The sequence below is a fragment of the Mobula hypostoma genome, chromosome 3 (genome assembly GCF_963921235.1).
Source record: "Mobula hypostoma chromosome 3, sMobHyp1.1, whole genome shotgun sequence".
In the NCBI taxonomy this organism is placed as follows: Eukaryota; Metazoa; Chordata; class Chondrichthyes; order Myliobatiformes; family Myliobatidae; genus Mobula; species Mobula hypostoma.
Window position 1 is genome coordinate 34959549 of NC_086099.1, and position 18413 is coordinate 34977961.

The following is an 18413-nucleotide window of genomic DNA, read 5'->3' on the forward strand; positions in this document are numbered from 1 at the left end:
CTCATTCCCCCTGTATCTAATACTGAACTAAATCCTTCATTGTTCCGATCAAATAATCTCTATTTTTTGCACATTTTCTTCCTTGCTATTACCATATACTGGTCTCCATCCACGCTAGTACACCTCCCTGTTCAAACACTGGACCAGCCCAGTTAAGGTGCAACCAAACTCTTTTGCCCAGTGCTCTTGGAGCCCCTCCCCTTTGCACAGAGCATTTTCCCAAAAAATACTGAATTTACTATTTCTATTCTCAATAACGGTGGGTAGAATCTTGAGATTAGAACATTTTTCCCAAGCTCTGAAAATGTAGAATGAAAGACCCACATTTTTTCTGACTTCCTATCTCAAAGGTCCATCATGAATTATGACTTCTAGGGTTTTTAAAAAGCTTTGTTTATCACACGTATATCAACATCGAAACACACATTGAGATGCATCGTTTGCGTCAACGACCAACACAGTCCAAGGAGTAACCTGGGAGCAGCCCGCAAGTGTCACCACACTTCCAGCGGCAACATAGTATGCCCACAATTCACAAACCGTGTGTCTTTGGAATGTGGAAGGAAACCGGGGCACCCAGAAGAAACCCATGCAGGCACCGGGAGAGCGTACAAAGTCCTCAGAGTGACAGGAATCAAACCCGGATCTGTGATGACGGATGCTGTAAAGGCTGTAAAGCATTTCGCTAACCACTACACTAGTGTGCTGCCTTTAGAATGTCCTTCATTCTCATCATACTCATTCTAGCATCAAGGAGACGAGATAAAACTCATGTCTAAAGTTATAAGTAATGCTCATATGTCTCCCTGAAAAAGGAATCTCCTATGACTACCACAGTTGTAACCACCCCTCTTCCCCTACACAACCCTTTATCTAACTGTGCCATGTACTGCTCTGCATCCCTTCAGAATGCAAGATCTGTTGTTGTTTTCAAGACCTTGGCCTCAATACTTCCCTGTGCAATTGGATCCTCGATTTCCTCATTTGCAGACCCCATTCAGCTCAGATTGGCAACAACGTCTCCTCCACAATCTCCATCAGCAGAGGTGCACCACAAGGCTGTGTGCTCAGTCCCCTGCTCTGCTTGATTTAGACTTATGACTGTGTGGCTAAGTACAGCTCCAATGCCATATTCAAGTTTGCTGATGACACCATTGTCGTCGGTTGAATCAAAGGTGGTGACGAGTCAGCATACAGGAGGGAGATTGAAAACCTGGCTGAGTGATGCCACAACAACAACCTCTCACTCAACGTCGGCAAGACCAAGGAGCTGATTATTGACTTCAGGAGGAGGAAACCGGAGGTCGATGAGCCAGTCCTCATCAGGGAAATCAGAGGCGGAGAGGGTCAGTATCTTTAAATTCCTTGGTGATACCAGTTGGGGCAACCTGTCCTGGGCCCAGCACACAAGTGCAATTACAAAGAAAGCATGGCAGCGCCTCTGCTTAGGAGTTGGTGAAGATTCGGCATGACATCTAAAACTTTGACAAACTTGGATGGGTGTTTGTGGGACAGTATATTGACTAGCTGCATCACAGCCTGGTGTGGAAGCGCCAATGACCTTGAGCAGAAAATCCTACTGAAAGGTAGCGGATACGGCCCAGTGCATCAAAGGTAAAGTCCTTCCCACCACTGAGCATGTCCACGTGGAGTGTTGTCGCGGGAAAGCTTCATCCATTATCAGGGACAGCTACCACTCAGGCCGTGTTCTTTTCTCGCCTCAGCCATCAGGAAGGTGGTACAACAGCCTCAGGACTCATACCAGCAGATCCAGGAACAGTTATTACCCTCAACCATCAGGCTATTGAACCAAAGAGGATAGCTTCATTTGAATTCACTTGCCTCATCACTGAAATGTTCCTACAACCTATGAACGCACTTTCAAGGACTCTTCATATCATGTTCTCAATATTATTTATTTATTTGTTTATCTTCTCTTTACTTTTGTACTTGCATGGTTTGTTGTCTTTGACACACTTGTGTAACGCCCAAGTTGGTGCAGTCTTTCATTGATTCTGAAATGGTTATTATTTTATTTTGGATTTACCAGGTACGTCCACAAAAATGAATCTCAGTGTTGTATATGAGTATACATGTGCTTTGATAATAATTTTACTTCAAATTTTGTTTTAAACATAAGAAATTTAAATCTCAAGAAACAATTCTTTTTGCTGCAACTTATTAATAAGAAGTTTTATACTTGTGAACATTTAGACATGCACTTTTGTATAAATGTGATGGATTCTTTATAAATGTCAAAAGTAAATAGTGATGAAATAAATTCTCAGTTCATTTCAAAAGATTGGATAATAAAATAATTTATGGAAATATAAGAAAATATTAGGAGGATATGTCCACCTGCTCAACCATTCGATGAGGTCATTAATGATTTGACCTTGGCCTCAGTTTTATGTTTGGCCATCTATGTAGACCAAAGATCTCTCTGCCTCAGCCTTGAATCTTGCCAATATTTCTGAATTCACAGCTTTGTGGGATACAGACAAAAGAATAATGATCTTCTGGGAGAGCTGCTGCATGGCTCCATTACAGATTTATGTAATACCCGAACTAGAAATTTTGCAGTTTAAACATTGAAATATCAAATGCAATCTTCCTTTGTCACAAAGGTACTTGCCATGGCCAAATCATGCAACAGACAGGATAAGTGCATGTTTCAAAATGATTTAAAATGACATTAATTCAGAATGTTCTTTGCCGTTTTCTTTCACTTGGACCTGGATGACTACTGATGGTCATGAATAAGATGTGGATCTCAGAAACTGAACAGCTGATTTCTCTTTAGAATGAGAGACACAATGTGCCTGCAACATTTCAGAAACTGCTTCTTCCTCTGAAGGACTTATTTCATTGAGATGAGGAATCAAGAATAAGGGCAATTTTCTGAAAAGGAAAAACAAGATAAATGACAGGTAGGGAATGCAGTACTTTAGTCTGATACCCATTTCCAGTACTGAGCATCAGGCCAGTTGTAAATTAACTAACCTTGAATATGTTTTTTATCATCTCTTACCTTAGAAAAGTACTGTTAAGTAATCATAATGTATTTTCTCTTTTTGTCTACAGCCAGAATAGTCCATATCCCTAAGAAGTGGACTGAAACTCAGTTTGATGAAAAACATTTAAATCAGGATTTAAATGGGAAGGTATGAAGTACTTTTCTAATACCCTAGTGCCAAAATGAACGATTTACATTTTCACACTTGGAAGTTTACAATGAAAGATCAGTCTAATATAACCTTTATTTGCATGCATTGTCCTTACGGAAAGCAACCAACCAGTATGATAATTGGCGATGACTGGCACAGGTATTTAGTTATTCCCAGCTACTGCTCTTTCCCCATAGCCTCTGGGTACTTGGACACACATAATAATATAGGCCAAAGTCTGCATGGTTTCCTTTAGGAAAAATCTTGCCTGACTCATCTGTTGGAACTCTTTGAAGAAACAGCAAGCAGGATAGACAAAGGAAAATTGATTGATGTTGCGTACTTGGATTATACAGAAGGCCTGTGACAAGGTGCCACACATGAGGCTGCTTAACAAGCTATGAGCCAATGGTATTACAGGAAAGATAGTAGCATTGACAGACGACTGGCTGATTGGTAGGAGGCAAAGAGTGGGAATAAAGAGAGCCTTTTCTAATTGCCAGTGACTAGTGGAGTTCTGCAAGGGTTGGTGTTGGGACTGCTTTTTATGTTATTTATCAATGACCTGGATGATGGAATTGATGGCTTTGTGGCCAAGTTTGCAGGCAATATGAAGATCAGTGGAGGGGCAGGTAGTGTTGAGGAAGCAGGGAGGCTGCTGAAGGACTGAGGCAGATTAGGAGAATGGGCAATGAAGTGGCAGATGGAATACAGTGTCGGGAAGTGTATGGTCATGCTCTTTGGTTGAAGGAATAAAAACGTAGATAATTTTCTAAACAAGGAGAAAATTTAAAAATTCGAGGTGCAATGAATTTGAGAGTCATTGGGAAGATACCTAAAGGTTAACTTAGAGGTGGAATTGGGGGTGAGGAAGGTAAATGCAATGTTAGCATTCATTTTGTGAGGACGAGAACATTAAAGCAAGTATGTAATGATGAGGCCTCACTGGGAGTATAGTGAGCAGTTTTGGGCCCCTAATCTGAGAAAGGATGTTGTGACATTGGAGAGCATTCAGAGGAGGTTTACAAGAATGATTCTGAGAATGAAAGGGTTATTGTATGAAGAGCATTTAACGGCTCTAGGCCTGTACTCACTGGAATTTATAAAATTGAAGGGGGTTCTCATTGAAACGTATTGAATGCTGAAAGGCCTAGATAGAGTGGATGTGAAGAGGATGTTTCCTATAGTGGGTGAGTCTACAACCAGAAGGCACAGCCTCAGAAGAGAGGGACATTCTTTTAGAGTGGGGATGTGGAGGAATTTCTTTAGCCAGAAGGTGGTGAATCTATGGAATTCGTTGCCATAGATGGGTGTGGAACCAGGTCATTAGGTGTATTTAAGGTGGGGCATAATAGGTTCTTGATTAGTAAGGGCTTGAAAGGTTATGGGGAGAAAGCAGGAGAATGGGGCTGAGAGGGAAAATGGATCAGCCATGAGGAAAGGGTGGAGCAGACTCGATGGGCCAAATGGCCTGGTTTTACTCCTATGTCTTATGGAAATGGAGGAGGGAACAGAACTAAGCACCTTTTCTGCTACCCGAGTATTGTATCTTTGAAAACGCAAACACGAGGAAATCTGCAGATGCTGGAATTTCAAGCAACACACATAAAAGTTGCTGGTGAACGCAGCAGGCCAGGCAGCGTCTCTAGGGAGAGGTACAGTCGACGTTTCAGGCCGAGACCCTTCATCAAGACCAACTGAAAGAAGAGCTAGTAAGAGAGCTGCCTGGCCTGCTGTGTTCACCAGCAACTTTTATGTGTGTTGATTGTATCTCTGAACTGTTTTTCACCATCCCAAGCTTATTAAAGCTCAATTACATTATATTAAATTACCTAAATATAAATCAATTATATTATATTAAAGCCCAAGTTCATGTTTATTACATGAAAGCTCAATCTGCAAAGTTTCTGGTTACTTAATAAGAATATTCTTTTAAAAATTGATTCTCCAAGGTGCTTCAGATACATTTGCAAATGAAAAGTAGGAAAGCAGTTTCACTCACTTGGACCACCCTTGCTGCACCTCCTCTGCAGATGCTCTTGTTGAACTGTGGTATTTTTGCCAGTAAGAGACAGCTTCACCCTTCCTTCTAAGTTTCCACAGAACTTGCACCAGATTATACATTGCTTCTAAACTATCTGAAGTGAGAATCAAAATGTTTTATAACGTGTTCTCCAGATGCAGGTTATACAATTGTATGATTAAAAACAGAAACGGACACACAGATCTCAACAGGAACAAGGGTTATGAAACTCTCATTTTAAAAATTAAAAATTTTAATCTGTTGCTGCACACAGCTGTCGGTGGGTGTGCCAAATGTTGCAAACAACTTGGAGCTCACCTCCATGCTAACGTGTGCAATGACCCAATGGCACCTTTGTGCAATGCTGCACAGGCACATGAAGGGCCAGTCATCAGACAGAATGAGTTAACACTGATCATCCAAATAACAATGTTGCTATGCATATTTTTAATACTCTGCCATGCAGGTTATGTGCAATTTATGTTAATTTAAGTTACTTTAACTTATATTGTCATGTTTGTAATGTTCTGTGCTGCTGATGCAGCAAGCTAATTTTAATAGCATTTATACCCTGGGTATGTATGCCCATCACAATGAACTAGAAACTTCATAGTCATACTTTATTGATCCCGGGGGAAATTGGTTTTCGTTACAGTTGCACCATAAATAATTAAATAGTAATATGTAAATTATGCCAGGAAATAAGTCCAGGACCAGCCTATTGGCTCAGGGTGTCTGACCATCCAAGGGAGGAGTTGTAAAGTTTGATGGCCACAGGCAGGAATGACTTCCTATGACGCTCTGTGTTGCATCTCAGTGGAATGAGTCTCTGGCTGAGTGTACTCAACCAGTCAACTATGTAGTGGATGGGAGATATTGAACTTAAACTTGCCTTTGTCAGAACATTATGCATATGTATTTCTGGATCCATAAAAGACTACTAGCACTATTGGTTTGCATGTTTGGGGCTATTCTTTACAGTTTAGTCTGTGGAAACGTGATCCATTGGTCCAAAAATAACATACCAGGACAAGCTTGTAGACCCAGCTGAAAATTCTGCAGAGCTTCTCTTTGTTGACCTCTTTCTGTCAGCTGCACTCCTTTTCCAACAAAAGCCAATGATTTCAGCTTTTGCAAATATTTTACTTCCATTATCTTCTCTTTCAAAGTCTCAAATTGACTATTTGGCCCTCCTGCATGAAAATACTTCAGAATTACTCAGTGTCCTATACATAGAACAGTATGTTTAAGCCCTTTGGGTCATGAAGTTGCACCAACCTTTTAACCTACTCCAGAGTCAATCTAACCTTCCCCTCCTACAAATCCCATGATCCTCCTTTTCATCCACGGACTTATCAAAGAGTCCCTTAAATGTCCATAATACATTACTCTACTACCACCCCCATCAGTGTATTCCATTAAATACAGTAGCTACAAAACAACAAATCAGGAACTAAATCTTCAAGCAAGTTAAATGCCGGGCTTTGGCAACAATGAAATGTTTCTGGGACTTAGCAGTAAAATAAAGCCAAATCTAAGGTCAGATAGAGCAAAGAGGCGCAAGGAGGGTTAGATTTCTGGGGAGTTTCTGAAGTCTAGGAGCAGCACAAGGTATGCCATTTACACAGAGGACTGACAAGTTCTGAAATATTCAGGTATTTTATCCTGCTGGCAATGGGAAGTCACTGGGGGTTATATCTTAAATAGAAGCTAAAAATATCATATCTGGAAGATCAGATCCTTTGGGAATGTCAGTATTCTTGTCTGGAAGCACTGGGAAGGGAGACAAGATCAACATAAAACACATCGAAGAGTCTCCTCAGCGTTGGAGCAAACTTCAGGCTTCTGAGAAACAGTGTCCTTTACACCAGAACTCCCTCAGCCATAACAACTGATTGGTACCATGTACTGGCTGTCCATAAACCATTGCCTAGGCTTTCTCCCTTTACTGCCCACCATATTGTTATTTCCTCATTCCCTGTTTGGTTGACATGGGAATCCTAAGTTAAAGTTAAAATCTATTTTAAAAATCATTATTCTTTAGATGGATTTAGTCATTTAAAATTTGGCACACAGTAACTTTTCAGGAATGAAAGAAAATTACCAAAAGAGATCATTTGAATACTCCAAAGTTTAAAGTTCAAGGATTGGATTACTTGGTGTCTGCTGGTTATACAGTTCACAACTTTTATTTCATCCACTTTCTACTAAACAATTACTTGCACAGAAACCTGAAATTCAAGCTGCTACTTCAGTCAGGCTTCATCCTACCACTTTGCAAGTGTTGGGACTTGGAGTGTACACATTCTGTTTTGTTACCATGACTGCAGGCCAGGCAAAAGACATTCCAATTCTACTGTTAGTAAATTATGTCTTCATAGAAAGGCTCCTTTAAACGGAGTACACAAAAGCAGCCCTGTACTTGGTCACAAAACATGAGTATTTAGATTTTTAAAATAGGTTCATATAATCAAAACTCAAACTGAAATCAAAATTTTGATCATCTTTAATAACCTTAAATAGATAAATAGAGCAAATTTTAAAAAAAAACTTTAATACACAATAGAGCTTACCAGAATCATCAGAATCTACAACTTGAACTTTATGGAGCAAATTAACACATCTGCAAAAAAAAATACTATCACTAAAGTGGTCAAAAATGATTATCTATTAATACAAATGTAAATTGCAATACAAATGGTTAGATAATGTTCATCAAGCAACAATCAAAATGCCCAGCAGTTTAAGAGTACTGAGTGTAGCAGGTAGCCTTCGCCTCATTACACCCATGTTAGTTCATTTAAAAAATGTATCCACATGAGGTTCTCTTCTTGCTCTGATAGCCTCTTGGAGTCAATCCAATTCAAATCAAGCAGGCTGCTTAGTTCTGCATAATGATTATTTATTTATTTAAAACAACAAGTAGAGAATATTCAGAATCAGGTTCAATATTACTGCCATATGTCATGAAATTTGTTGTTTTGAGGCAGTAGAACATTGCAATACAGAACAATAAAAGCAAATTACAGCAAGTATGTATATTAAAAAGTTAAATTAAATAAGCAGTGTAAAAAGGGAAATGTAAAAAGTTGTGAGGTGGTGTTCAGGAGTTCAATGTCCATTCAGAAATCTAATGGCAGAGAGGAAGAAGCTATTCCTGAATCATTGAATGTGTGCCTTCTGGCTTCTGTGCCTCCTCCCCGATGGTGACAATGAGAAGGCATCCTGGGCGATGGAGGTCCTTAGTGATGGATGCCGCATTGCTCCTTGAAGATGTTCTGCATGCTGGGGAGGCTTGTGCCGAAGATGGAGTTGACTGAGTTTACAACCTTCTCCAGCTTATTTTGATCCTCTGCAAGTAGCCCCACCATACCAGACAGTTAGAACGCTCTCCACGGTACACCTGTAGAAATTTGCGAGTGTCTTTGGTGATATCCTAAAGAAAGCAGGGGGTCCTTGATGCTCAATGCTGCTTTCTTGTGACAGCGCTCCTTCTAGATGTGCTCAATGGTAGGGAGGGCTTTTCTTGTGATGGACTGGGCTATATCCACTACCTTTGGTAGGCATCTCCATTTCTGGTCATTGGTGTTTCCATACCTGGCTAAGATGCAAACAGTCAGGATATTCTCCACTGTGCATCTACAGAAGTTCGCCAAAGTTTTAGATGACAAGCCGAGTCTGTACAAAATTCTAAGAAAGGAGAGACACTGCTATCCCTTCTTTGTAATGGCGGTTATATGCTGGTCCCAGGACTGATCCTCACCAAGGACTTGCAGGTTACTGACCTCCTCCACCACAAGCAAGACAGCATTGGCTCAAGATGAGAGGAATAGATTTTAACGGAGAGCTTATTTTTTCCCGTTTTCGGCTGAACATTGTGGGCATACTATGTTGCTGTCAGAATGTGAGGCGATATTTGTGGGCTGCCTCAGTACATCCTCAGATTGTGTTGGTTGTTAACACAAATGACTCATTAAACTGTATGTTTTGATGTACCTGTGACTGATAAATAAATCTAAATCTAAATCCAGAACTCCCTGCTATAGAAAGTGGTGGGATCAAATATAACTACTAGTCAGCATGATCATGATAGTTAGGTAAAATTGAAGTCAAAGGCACCAGGAGAAAATGCTACAGTCATTAGAACCATATAGAATTCTGAAATTCTGCCCAAGAAAAAACATAATTTCTTTAGACGAGGAGACCAGCAGCAACTCACCGACTAAAGTTAGTAATTGATTCCTTATTATTTCCCAAGAGAGCAAAAGCTTGTCCTTGATATAATAATGCACTTGCCATCCATAGAATATAATTGAGGGTTTCTTTCTTTGTTGAACATTGTGTTTGTGACTCACTGGAATAATTTGAAAGGGAACTCTGGCAAACTGTGTTAATTTCAGTCCTTTCTGAGCAATCTTTAGGCAACCATTCATTAACTCTAATCTCAAATGTTAAATTTTCTGAAAGTAAACTTGACAGTTTGCGGGTAATTTCCTCACAGACCGTGATGGCATCGTTACATCTCTGACACTGCAGAAGAGCCACAGCTGTTTCCAAATAGATTTCAGGAATTCGAGGAACCATGCAGTCTGCTACAAGAGATATCTAGGAAAGAGTGAGAACAAAGGTGAATATAAGAATAGGCAGAACAATGCGTACAAGATCAATCACAAGCCAACAGTACCCATTTTCCTGTTACAACACTCACCAGAAAGGAAAGATGTGGATTAGGGGAAAATATAATTTTTTCTTCATGATAGGCAGAGAAAATACAGAGACAAATAGAAACACATTCCAAGAACGATATTAACTAATTAACCTGTCCCATATTCTCAGGGTTTCTAAGTTCCCCTGAAAGTGCCATGTTCAATCTTGGCCCCAATGCAGCCATACAGTGACTTATCCCTGTACATCCCATATCCCGATTAGACTCAATCAGCTGTCTACACCTTCCCGGCTGTTATTTTATTATGAATGTTGTTGTGAATTCCTCTTCTCTAGAGTTATTAATCCTTGTTTCAGCCTGGCCTGGCTTGACTCAACTGCTGATCTGGACTTTATGTTGGACCTCCAAAGGAAACCCTAACCCACCCATTCCCCCCCCACCCCACCCTGCAACCCCCACGCCAAATTCTCACCTGGATTACTGCTTTACGTCCCATTTTTGACTTGTATTTAATTTCATCTGCCCACCCAAATCCAATCCATCTCCTTGTGCTCATTGTTCATTGACGTCCTTTGATTCATCAACAACATCCATTGACCCGCTGGTTCTCAGTCTAAGAATGACCGTGCTGATGATCTCTTCCACTGCATGCACGTCTCACCCCATATTAGAAATTCTGAACTAGACTATCACATTCCCAAGATCAGCATAAAGATTTTACAATTCACTGCATTAATGTTACAGTAACAATCTTAAATTTATCTTCTTCAGTTTTTGTTCCTTCTTCCCTCCTCTGTACATTCACATTGCCCATCATCCTCATTTCCTTTATCCTCTGTCCTGTCAGTATCTGTCCTTCATCAGTCTTCACCATCCCTTTTTCCCCTTCCACACACTTGCTTTGGAGCAGCACAGTAGCATAGTGGTTAGCCAGCGATCCAGGTTCAAATCCTGCTGCTGTCTGTAAGGAGTTTGTACGTTCTCCTTGTGACCTGCCACCTTCTTCTCTCACCCTTCGACCCTATGCCCTCCTATAAATCACACCAGCCAACTCTGCCACCTTGCACAAATTCAGAAGCTTCTTAGCCTTAATCTATTTAAATTTTGCACCCCCAAGTAACTTCACGTCATTTCAAGACTGCAAAGCACATGAGATACACTATGAGAAGCTATGAAAAGAACATGAAACCTATGAGAAGACCAGGTCAGCAAGAACTAGATGGGCTAAAGGACCTGCTTCTGTGCTGTAGTACTGTTGACGAGGTTGTCCTACTATTCAAAGAGGTAGAGAGATGGATATGTGGCAGGGCATGGGAAGAGATTAGATTATGGTTAATCAATGGGAGAAAATGGAGTAAAGCCAGACATGGAACAAGGAAAGAGCATTGTGGAGGAAGGAATGACGTGGCAGGAGTGGGGGAAAGTCTAAGTCCAGCAGGAAACCACTGAGTAGGTGACGACAATCATGTAACTTTTTAAACTTCCTTTTGTTTACAAATACAGCATGGTACAGGCCTTTCTGGCCCAATTACACCTATGTGACCAGCTAACCTACTTTGGAATGTGGGAGTAAACCAGAGCACCCAGAGGAAACCCACGCAGTCCCAGGATGAATGTACAAACTCCTTACAGATAGTGGCGTGGTTGAACCTGGGTTACTGGTGCTGTGATAGTGTTACGCTAATCGCTGTACTACTGTGCTTCCCTAAAGCAAATATTTTGAAAGGGAAAAAAGGATAGGCAGAAGTTGGAATGAAGCCGATGGTGTAATCATAAAAAGTAGCACATTTTAGAGCCAAAATTTAATACTCTGTCCTTTAACAAGAACTTTGCTAAAACCAGATAAATTACCTTGCTGAAACCAAGTGCAAGACCAATAATTTTTTTTAAAGATCACGTACTTCCTGTTGTGATCCTTCATAGAATGAAGCCAGTAGGTCAAGGTAATGTTCTGCTGCCTCTCCAGCCCTAAACAAAGTAAATTGTAGGAAAAGAGAACTATTAGGATTGTTGAAATACGCTGTAGAAGCCTGAAGACACAGAAACATTCCCTACAGGGCTTGGCATCTAATATTGTTGAACGTTTGAGACCGTTCAGATGGGGGAGGAGCAAGAAATAAATCACCAAACAAATCCCAGAGGTATTTCCAATTACTTAATTTCAATTTGAAGACTAGCATTGATATTATTATTGGCCTCAGTATTCCTGTAGCAAGCTTGGGAAATCAGTCATGACTGTAGATTGATGTGATGACGACTACTTCCATGCTGTTTGAATGTTTATGAACTAATACAGGATTGGACAGATCCACGCGCAAACAGCGCACTTCACTGTGTGTTTCAATGTGCATATAGAAAATAAATCTAATCTATAATCTTTAATTTTTAAACAAACAATACATCCAAGTACTATTATTCATAATTACAACTTGGGCAAGGAACTACAAATCATTAATGAGTCTATTTTTCATGACAAAGAAAATGAAAAAAGATAGCAGAACACATCTTGCATGTATTGTTTTGACACTGAATTTCAACTCTGGAGGATATTTAGAACCACAGGCCTTTCAGCCCATCGTGTTCACACCAACTATCAAGTATCTGTCATTTATTAGTCTGTATCTTTCACTGCCTTGGTGACTCAAGTGTTTTTCTTACATGTTGTGAGAGCTTCCGCCTCCACTACCCATTCAGGGAATCCATTCCAGTTTCCAAATGCCCAGGTTAAAAAAAACACTTCCTCAGATCCCCTCCTCACCTCCTACCCCTCACACTCACATACACTCTCTAGTTTTAGATACCCCTAATACGGGTAAAAGATTCTCACAATTTGTTCTACATCAGGTCCCCTCCGCTCCAAGGAAAACAAATCCAAACTTATCCACCTCTTCCCCCCCACACACAAGAAAGAGTTGTGCACCAACTCTTGGAATGTGGGTAATAATGTCTCAGCTGGCATCAAATATCCATCCCTAGTCATTCTGAGGTAGCAGATTAGCTTCCTGAACCAGCACAATCACTGGTATTTCCAGATGCAGCCTATAAAATGGAAGTATTACATACCTTCCTATCTGAAGGTATCTTCTTGCAAGAGAATGCTTTACATATACTTGGTTTACGTTGGTCAGCAGACAGCATGTTGCTGGAATCCCAACCAGCTGCTCAGGCTTGATCAAAAACTGAGATTCAACGTGATTGGCGTCCTTAAATTTATCATAATTTTCAAAAATCTGGAAATGGAATCATGGCATTTCAGTTCAAAAGCCAACGACAATGTCTACAAGTTAGAACATAGAAATATACATTCAATAGGCACACAAGATTTTTAATAGTAAGACCGGACCAGATTTTACCACCAATGGTGACAACATCTGCTATCATAACAAATAGTAAATCTGCCATTATTACCTTGTACCCCAAAGTGAAATGCACCCTGATAACACATAATGTTGGGACAGACAATGTTATCACCACCCCCACCACATGGGATTAAACAAATGGATAAAAAAGCAACTGACAGATGGCAAAACCACAAACCTTTGCTTGGCCAGGTTTCAAACTGGTCAAAAATTTGATTTTCTGAATAACCTGCAATTATAAATCCATCCCAAGAAAAAGGGCTAATAATTCCAACATTCCAGGAAGAGGGTTAGATAATTAAAGTTAAGGGATTGTAAACTTTGCTTTTGAAGGGCCTCAGAAGAAATGTTTTTGGGAAACTGGATTCTCAGTGGCTGTATGATTAGAATCAAGATATAATGCCAGCAGCAGCTGCTAAAACAAGCCTTTTAGTAGAAAAACAACCACATTATCCAGGACCTAACTAAGTTCCAAATATTCTGCTCATCAAGCTGGCCTACAAAAAAAGGGCAAGCACGATAGCATCATAAATAAACAGGATCAGATAAACCATGGTGATGCAAAAATATATTCAAACACTACCATTACACAGCATAAAGGGAACAAAAGGCTATAAATGCTTGGAATGTGTCCTCTGGCAACACATTCCAGTCTCCCACGACTCTCTGTGTAATAAACTTGTCCCACACATCCTTGTACTCATCCGCTCTCACATTAAACGTACGCACTCCCGTATTCATCATCATCACTATGTGCCGTGTCGTATGATGTGGGCGATCATGGTCTCGACCATCACTGTTCTTAGCAAATTTTTCTACAGAAGTAGTCTGCCATTGCTGCTTTCTGGGCAGTGCCTTTACAAGGTGGGTGACCTCAGCCGTTATCAGTACTTTTCAGAGACTGTCTGCCTGGCATCAATGGTCGCATAACAAGGACCTGTGACGTGAACCAGTTGCTCATACGACCATCTACCACCTGCTCCCATGGCTTCACATGACCCTGATCGGGGGGGGGGGGCTAAGCAGGTGCTACACCTTGCCCATGGGTGATCTGCAGGCTAGCGGAAGGAAGGAGTGCCCCACCACCTCCTTTGGTAGAGACATATCTCCACCCCACCACCTCTAGATTTAGACATTTCAATCCTGAGTAAAAGATACTGCTTGTCTACTCTGACAATCTGATAAACTTCTTTCAGGTCCCCTTGAGCCTCTACTGCTCCAAAGAAAGTAACTCAAGTTTGTTCAACCTCTCCTTGTATCCCAAGCAAAGCCATGCTGATTTCCCCATGGCTTTCCAAATGCTTTTAAATCCTGTTCCTGAGAATCCACTCCAATTGCTCCCCTACCACTGACTTGAGACTCACCGGCCTGTAGTTACCAGGATTATCCTAATTCCCCTTCTTAAACAAAGGAATACCTGCACCTAGAGAGGACATGAAGATATTGGTCAACAATCTCATCTCTTGCTTCTCTCAGTAACCATCAGACCCTGGGACATCTATCTTAATGTTAAGGGACCCAATGCAAATGTCTTTTTTTAAGCTTAAAATGCCCTGGTATATTAGCACTGATCTCCCTATCCTCCACTTCCTTCTCCTTGGTAAATACCAACACGAAGTACTCATTTAGGAATTACCCACTACTTCTGCCTCCAAGCACATATTCACATGTTCCCTCCCTTATCCTTGTGGTCCTACCTTCTCCACAGTTATCTTCTTACTCTAAAGTAGGTGTACAATGCTTTAGGATTCTCCTTTAATCCTACTTGTGAAGGACTCATCACGGCCCCTCCTGGCTCTCCAAATTCTCTTCTTAAGTTCTTTTCTGGCTCCTTTATAGTCCTCAAGGGCCCTTTTTGATTTGAGCTTTTTAAACGTTGACCATCACCTCTCTTATAATCCAAGTATCTTACCTTGCCAGCCTTGCCCTCCCTTCTTACTGGGACATACCTGTCCTCTAATCTGTCTTTAAACACTCTCCATAAGTCAGATACGGACATGTCCCAAAATAGCTGTTCCTGATTAACTCTCTCTAGTTCCTGCCTAATAATATCATAGTTTGCACTGCCCCAATTTAATACTCTGCCACAAGATCCATTCTTGCCCTTAAGAGTTATGGACTCTTCATGGCGGGAGGAGAAGATGGCAGCGCGCCTGCGCGTGCGCAGCCCTCCGGTGAAAAATGATATCGTATCTGTTAAATAGGGGCCATGGACAATTCTGATTTGATGGAGAATGGACGTGAAAGCACAGAGGAACATCTGCAGAAATTTCTGAAACGCTCGTTCGCTGCTGTCGTTACTGCGTGGTCTGGAATCTTTTGGCGGGTAGGCCTCAAAATCCCCAGCCTTGCCTGCTTTTGGTGACTGAGAAGGAGGTCGAATCATTCGGACAGAGATGGCGCTCAGTACTTGGTGTCGGAGAGCTGATCAGAGCTCGAAGTTTTCGGATGACTCAGAGTCGGATTGTGGTCGGTATGGCAGGGAGAGTTTTTCTTCCTTCTCCCGTCTGCATGAGATGTGGGACATTTGAGAAACTTTGAACTTTACTGTACTCATGGACTTCTTCATCAAGTTATGGTATTGTTGTACTGTTATAACTATATGTTATAATTATGTGGTTTTGTTAGTCTTTTTCAGTCTTGGTCTGTCCTGTGTTTTGTGATATCACACCGGAGTAATATTGTATCATTTCTTAATGCATGCATTACTAAATGACAATAAAAGAGGACTACGTGTCTTCATAGTCTAAATCTGATGGCGGAGGGGAAGAAGCTGGGGAAGAATCATCCTAACACGTTGACTGTGGGTCTTCAGGCACCTATACTCTTCCCTAATGATAATAATGAGAAGAGGGCATGTCCCAGATGGTAAGCGTCCTTAAAGATGGATGCCATCTTCTTGAAGCACTGCCTTTTGAAGATGTCCTCAATGGTGGGGGAGGCTTGCGCCGGTAATGGGAGCTGGCTAAGGCCACAGCCCTCTGCAGCCTCCTTCGATCTTGCACATTGGAGCCTCCATACCAGACAGTCATGTAACGAGTCAGAATGCTCTCCACTCTACACCTATAGAAAGTTGCTAGAATCTTTGACTTCCTCTTCAACTTCCTAATGAAGTACAGCCGCTAGCATGTCCCCATTCCCTGCTTTCTCACCAACTCCTCCCAGATTCCAGCACTGACCTGCACACTACAAGCAATTTACAGCGGCCAACTCACCTACCAACCTGTATATCTCGGAAATGGTTGCAGAAACTAAAGCACCCAGAGGAAAGCCACATGGTCACAGGGAGAATGTGTGAACTCCACACAGATGCTACAGGTTAGAATTGAACCTGGACACTGATGCTGTGAGGAGGCAGCTCTGCCAGATATCTCACTGTGTCATTCAGGCACAACTCTCTGAGAAGTCTGGTGTCAAGGGTGAACAGCAAATGCAAAGTTTTAAATCTATGTTGGAATCCTACACCCTGTAGCACTTGTGCAGAGAACTGTCCTTTATATCTGCATGCTAATCTCAAAGTTCGATTCATTAGAAATTCATGAGCTACTCAGAATGAAATGCTTTTCTTAATTTGTAAAACAAATAGAATTAGATCTAACTTTACATTGAAGCTGAAAGAATACAAATTTGCAAAATGTAAGAGAAAAAACTAGGATTATGCCCTTTCCTATATAATTTAAATGAAATTTGATTTCGGATCTGCTCATATGCTCTATCTCATTGTCAGTTAAGAGTAGATATCCCTCTGTACCTCACAATTGTAGCTGCGTACAAACTTTTAAGGGGCTTTTGAGCAGTTACTTTACAGTTCCCAAAGATCTTGCCAGGGTGGTGAACTGGATGTTTTTAATCAAATTTTGTTTGATAACGTATCTATGAAAAACCTGTTATGGTTATAACAGTATATCAATGCAAGTTCTTGTTCTAATATGAGCAAAGCAAGGGACTGTAAGTGTTCTCAACCAATGAAGCCAAAGTGATTCAAGTGACAGACGTGTAGTCTAACCCAGGAAGCATAAGTTAATATTTAAATGGCTGTAAAAATTACAAACAGCCAAGAATGAATAATGAGGCTTTGATTGACAAGGAACAGACACAAGTATGACGATCGCAAAGTTTCTGAATGCCCAAGAATTTTATGTGGAAACGAAACTGCATGTGGTTAAGAGTAATGCATTGGAAAATCTAACAATGTGTCTCTTATAATGCATTTGCAGGACCTGGACTACTTCAGTGATATTTCAGTGCTTAATGGAAATGTTGATGCATATCATTGTCATCAGCATCACTGTCTCTCCACAAATTAGCCCATAATCTTGCAAGGTTCCACCGAAAGACTGACACCTGCAACAAATTCTGTCCACCGGACTAAACTTTCTGCCCGGACAATATTAGAAGTTGAAAGATATGTAATCAACAGAAATGTAATGAATAAAATTAAACTCACCATATAAAGATGGTTTAGGGCCTCAAGTTCAGCTTCCAGCATCTCTAGCTGTCGATAGACCATAGCAGCATGATACAATGCAGGAAAGCACTGGATGTCTAATTGTAGTGCCCACCTGAAATATTGCAAGCCAGTTTGTGGTTTGCCCTAAAACAATTAAATTAACAAAAATAACACTTTGTTATTTGGGGGAATAATCTTATAAACCATCAAATTTATATTTAAAACGATTTCTCAGTCAAGTTTTTATGATACATTTGTTATTTGGGGGAATAATCTTATAAACCATCAAATTTATATTTAAAACAATTTCTCAGTCAAGTATTTATGATACATTTTCCAAGTAAATTATAACAGGAGTAAATGCTACTGTTAACCTTGAAAAAGAATCAGCTCGAATCCAATTTAACCTATCAAAGTGGACAAAATTCAATCCAATTTCATCAGTGATTCCACAAGTACAGATATTACCAAAAAGGGAATTCAAACGGTCTACAAATTAAGTTCAGATACATATACCCATAATTAGGATTCTAACGTGACTGTATTGTATGACCAAGAATACTAATGTTCGTAAAAAAAAAAGTCACTATGGGCCATTTTTATGGTTGAAATCTGTATTTGTTTCAAGAACTGAAGTTTAAGAAATCCTTCTGAAACTCTGCACATATCCCTTTAGTAAATTAATATAACTTCTGACCTAAGATTTGAATGATTTTATTTTATATTGCGAATACACCAACACAGAACT

General features: G+C 40.5%; 1 protein-coding gene across 2 annotated transcripts in view; it reads right to left on the minus strand.

Annotated features, from left to right (window-relative positions):
- Positions 1-1982: 1982 nt before the first annotated feature.
- The window catches only part of fancg (FA complementation group G), a 36291-nt gene continuing 19860 nt past the window's right edge, over positions 1983-18413 (minus strand). The window contains exons 7-14 of one of the 2 annotated variants that reach the window (XM_063042077.1): positions 17663-17809; positions 12920-13086; positions 11758-11824; positions 9410-9795; positions 7764-7813; positions 6216-6383; positions 5170-5305; positions 1983-2901 (exon numbers count right to left, since the gene is read on the minus strand). In XM_063042077.1, the coding sequence (XP_062898147.1) occupies positions 2754-2901; positions 5170-5305; positions 6216-6383; positions 7764-7813; positions 9410-9795; positions 11758-11824; positions 12920-13086; positions 17663-17809 (1269 nt within the window). In that variant the 3' untranslated portion in view covers positions 1983-2753. The remainder of the gene's footprint in view (positions 2902-5169; positions 5306-6215; positions 6384-7763; positions 7814-9409; positions 9796-11757; positions 11825-12919; positions 13087-17662; positions 17810-18413) is intronic. The other variant, XM_063042078.1, reaches the window with a different exon arrangement.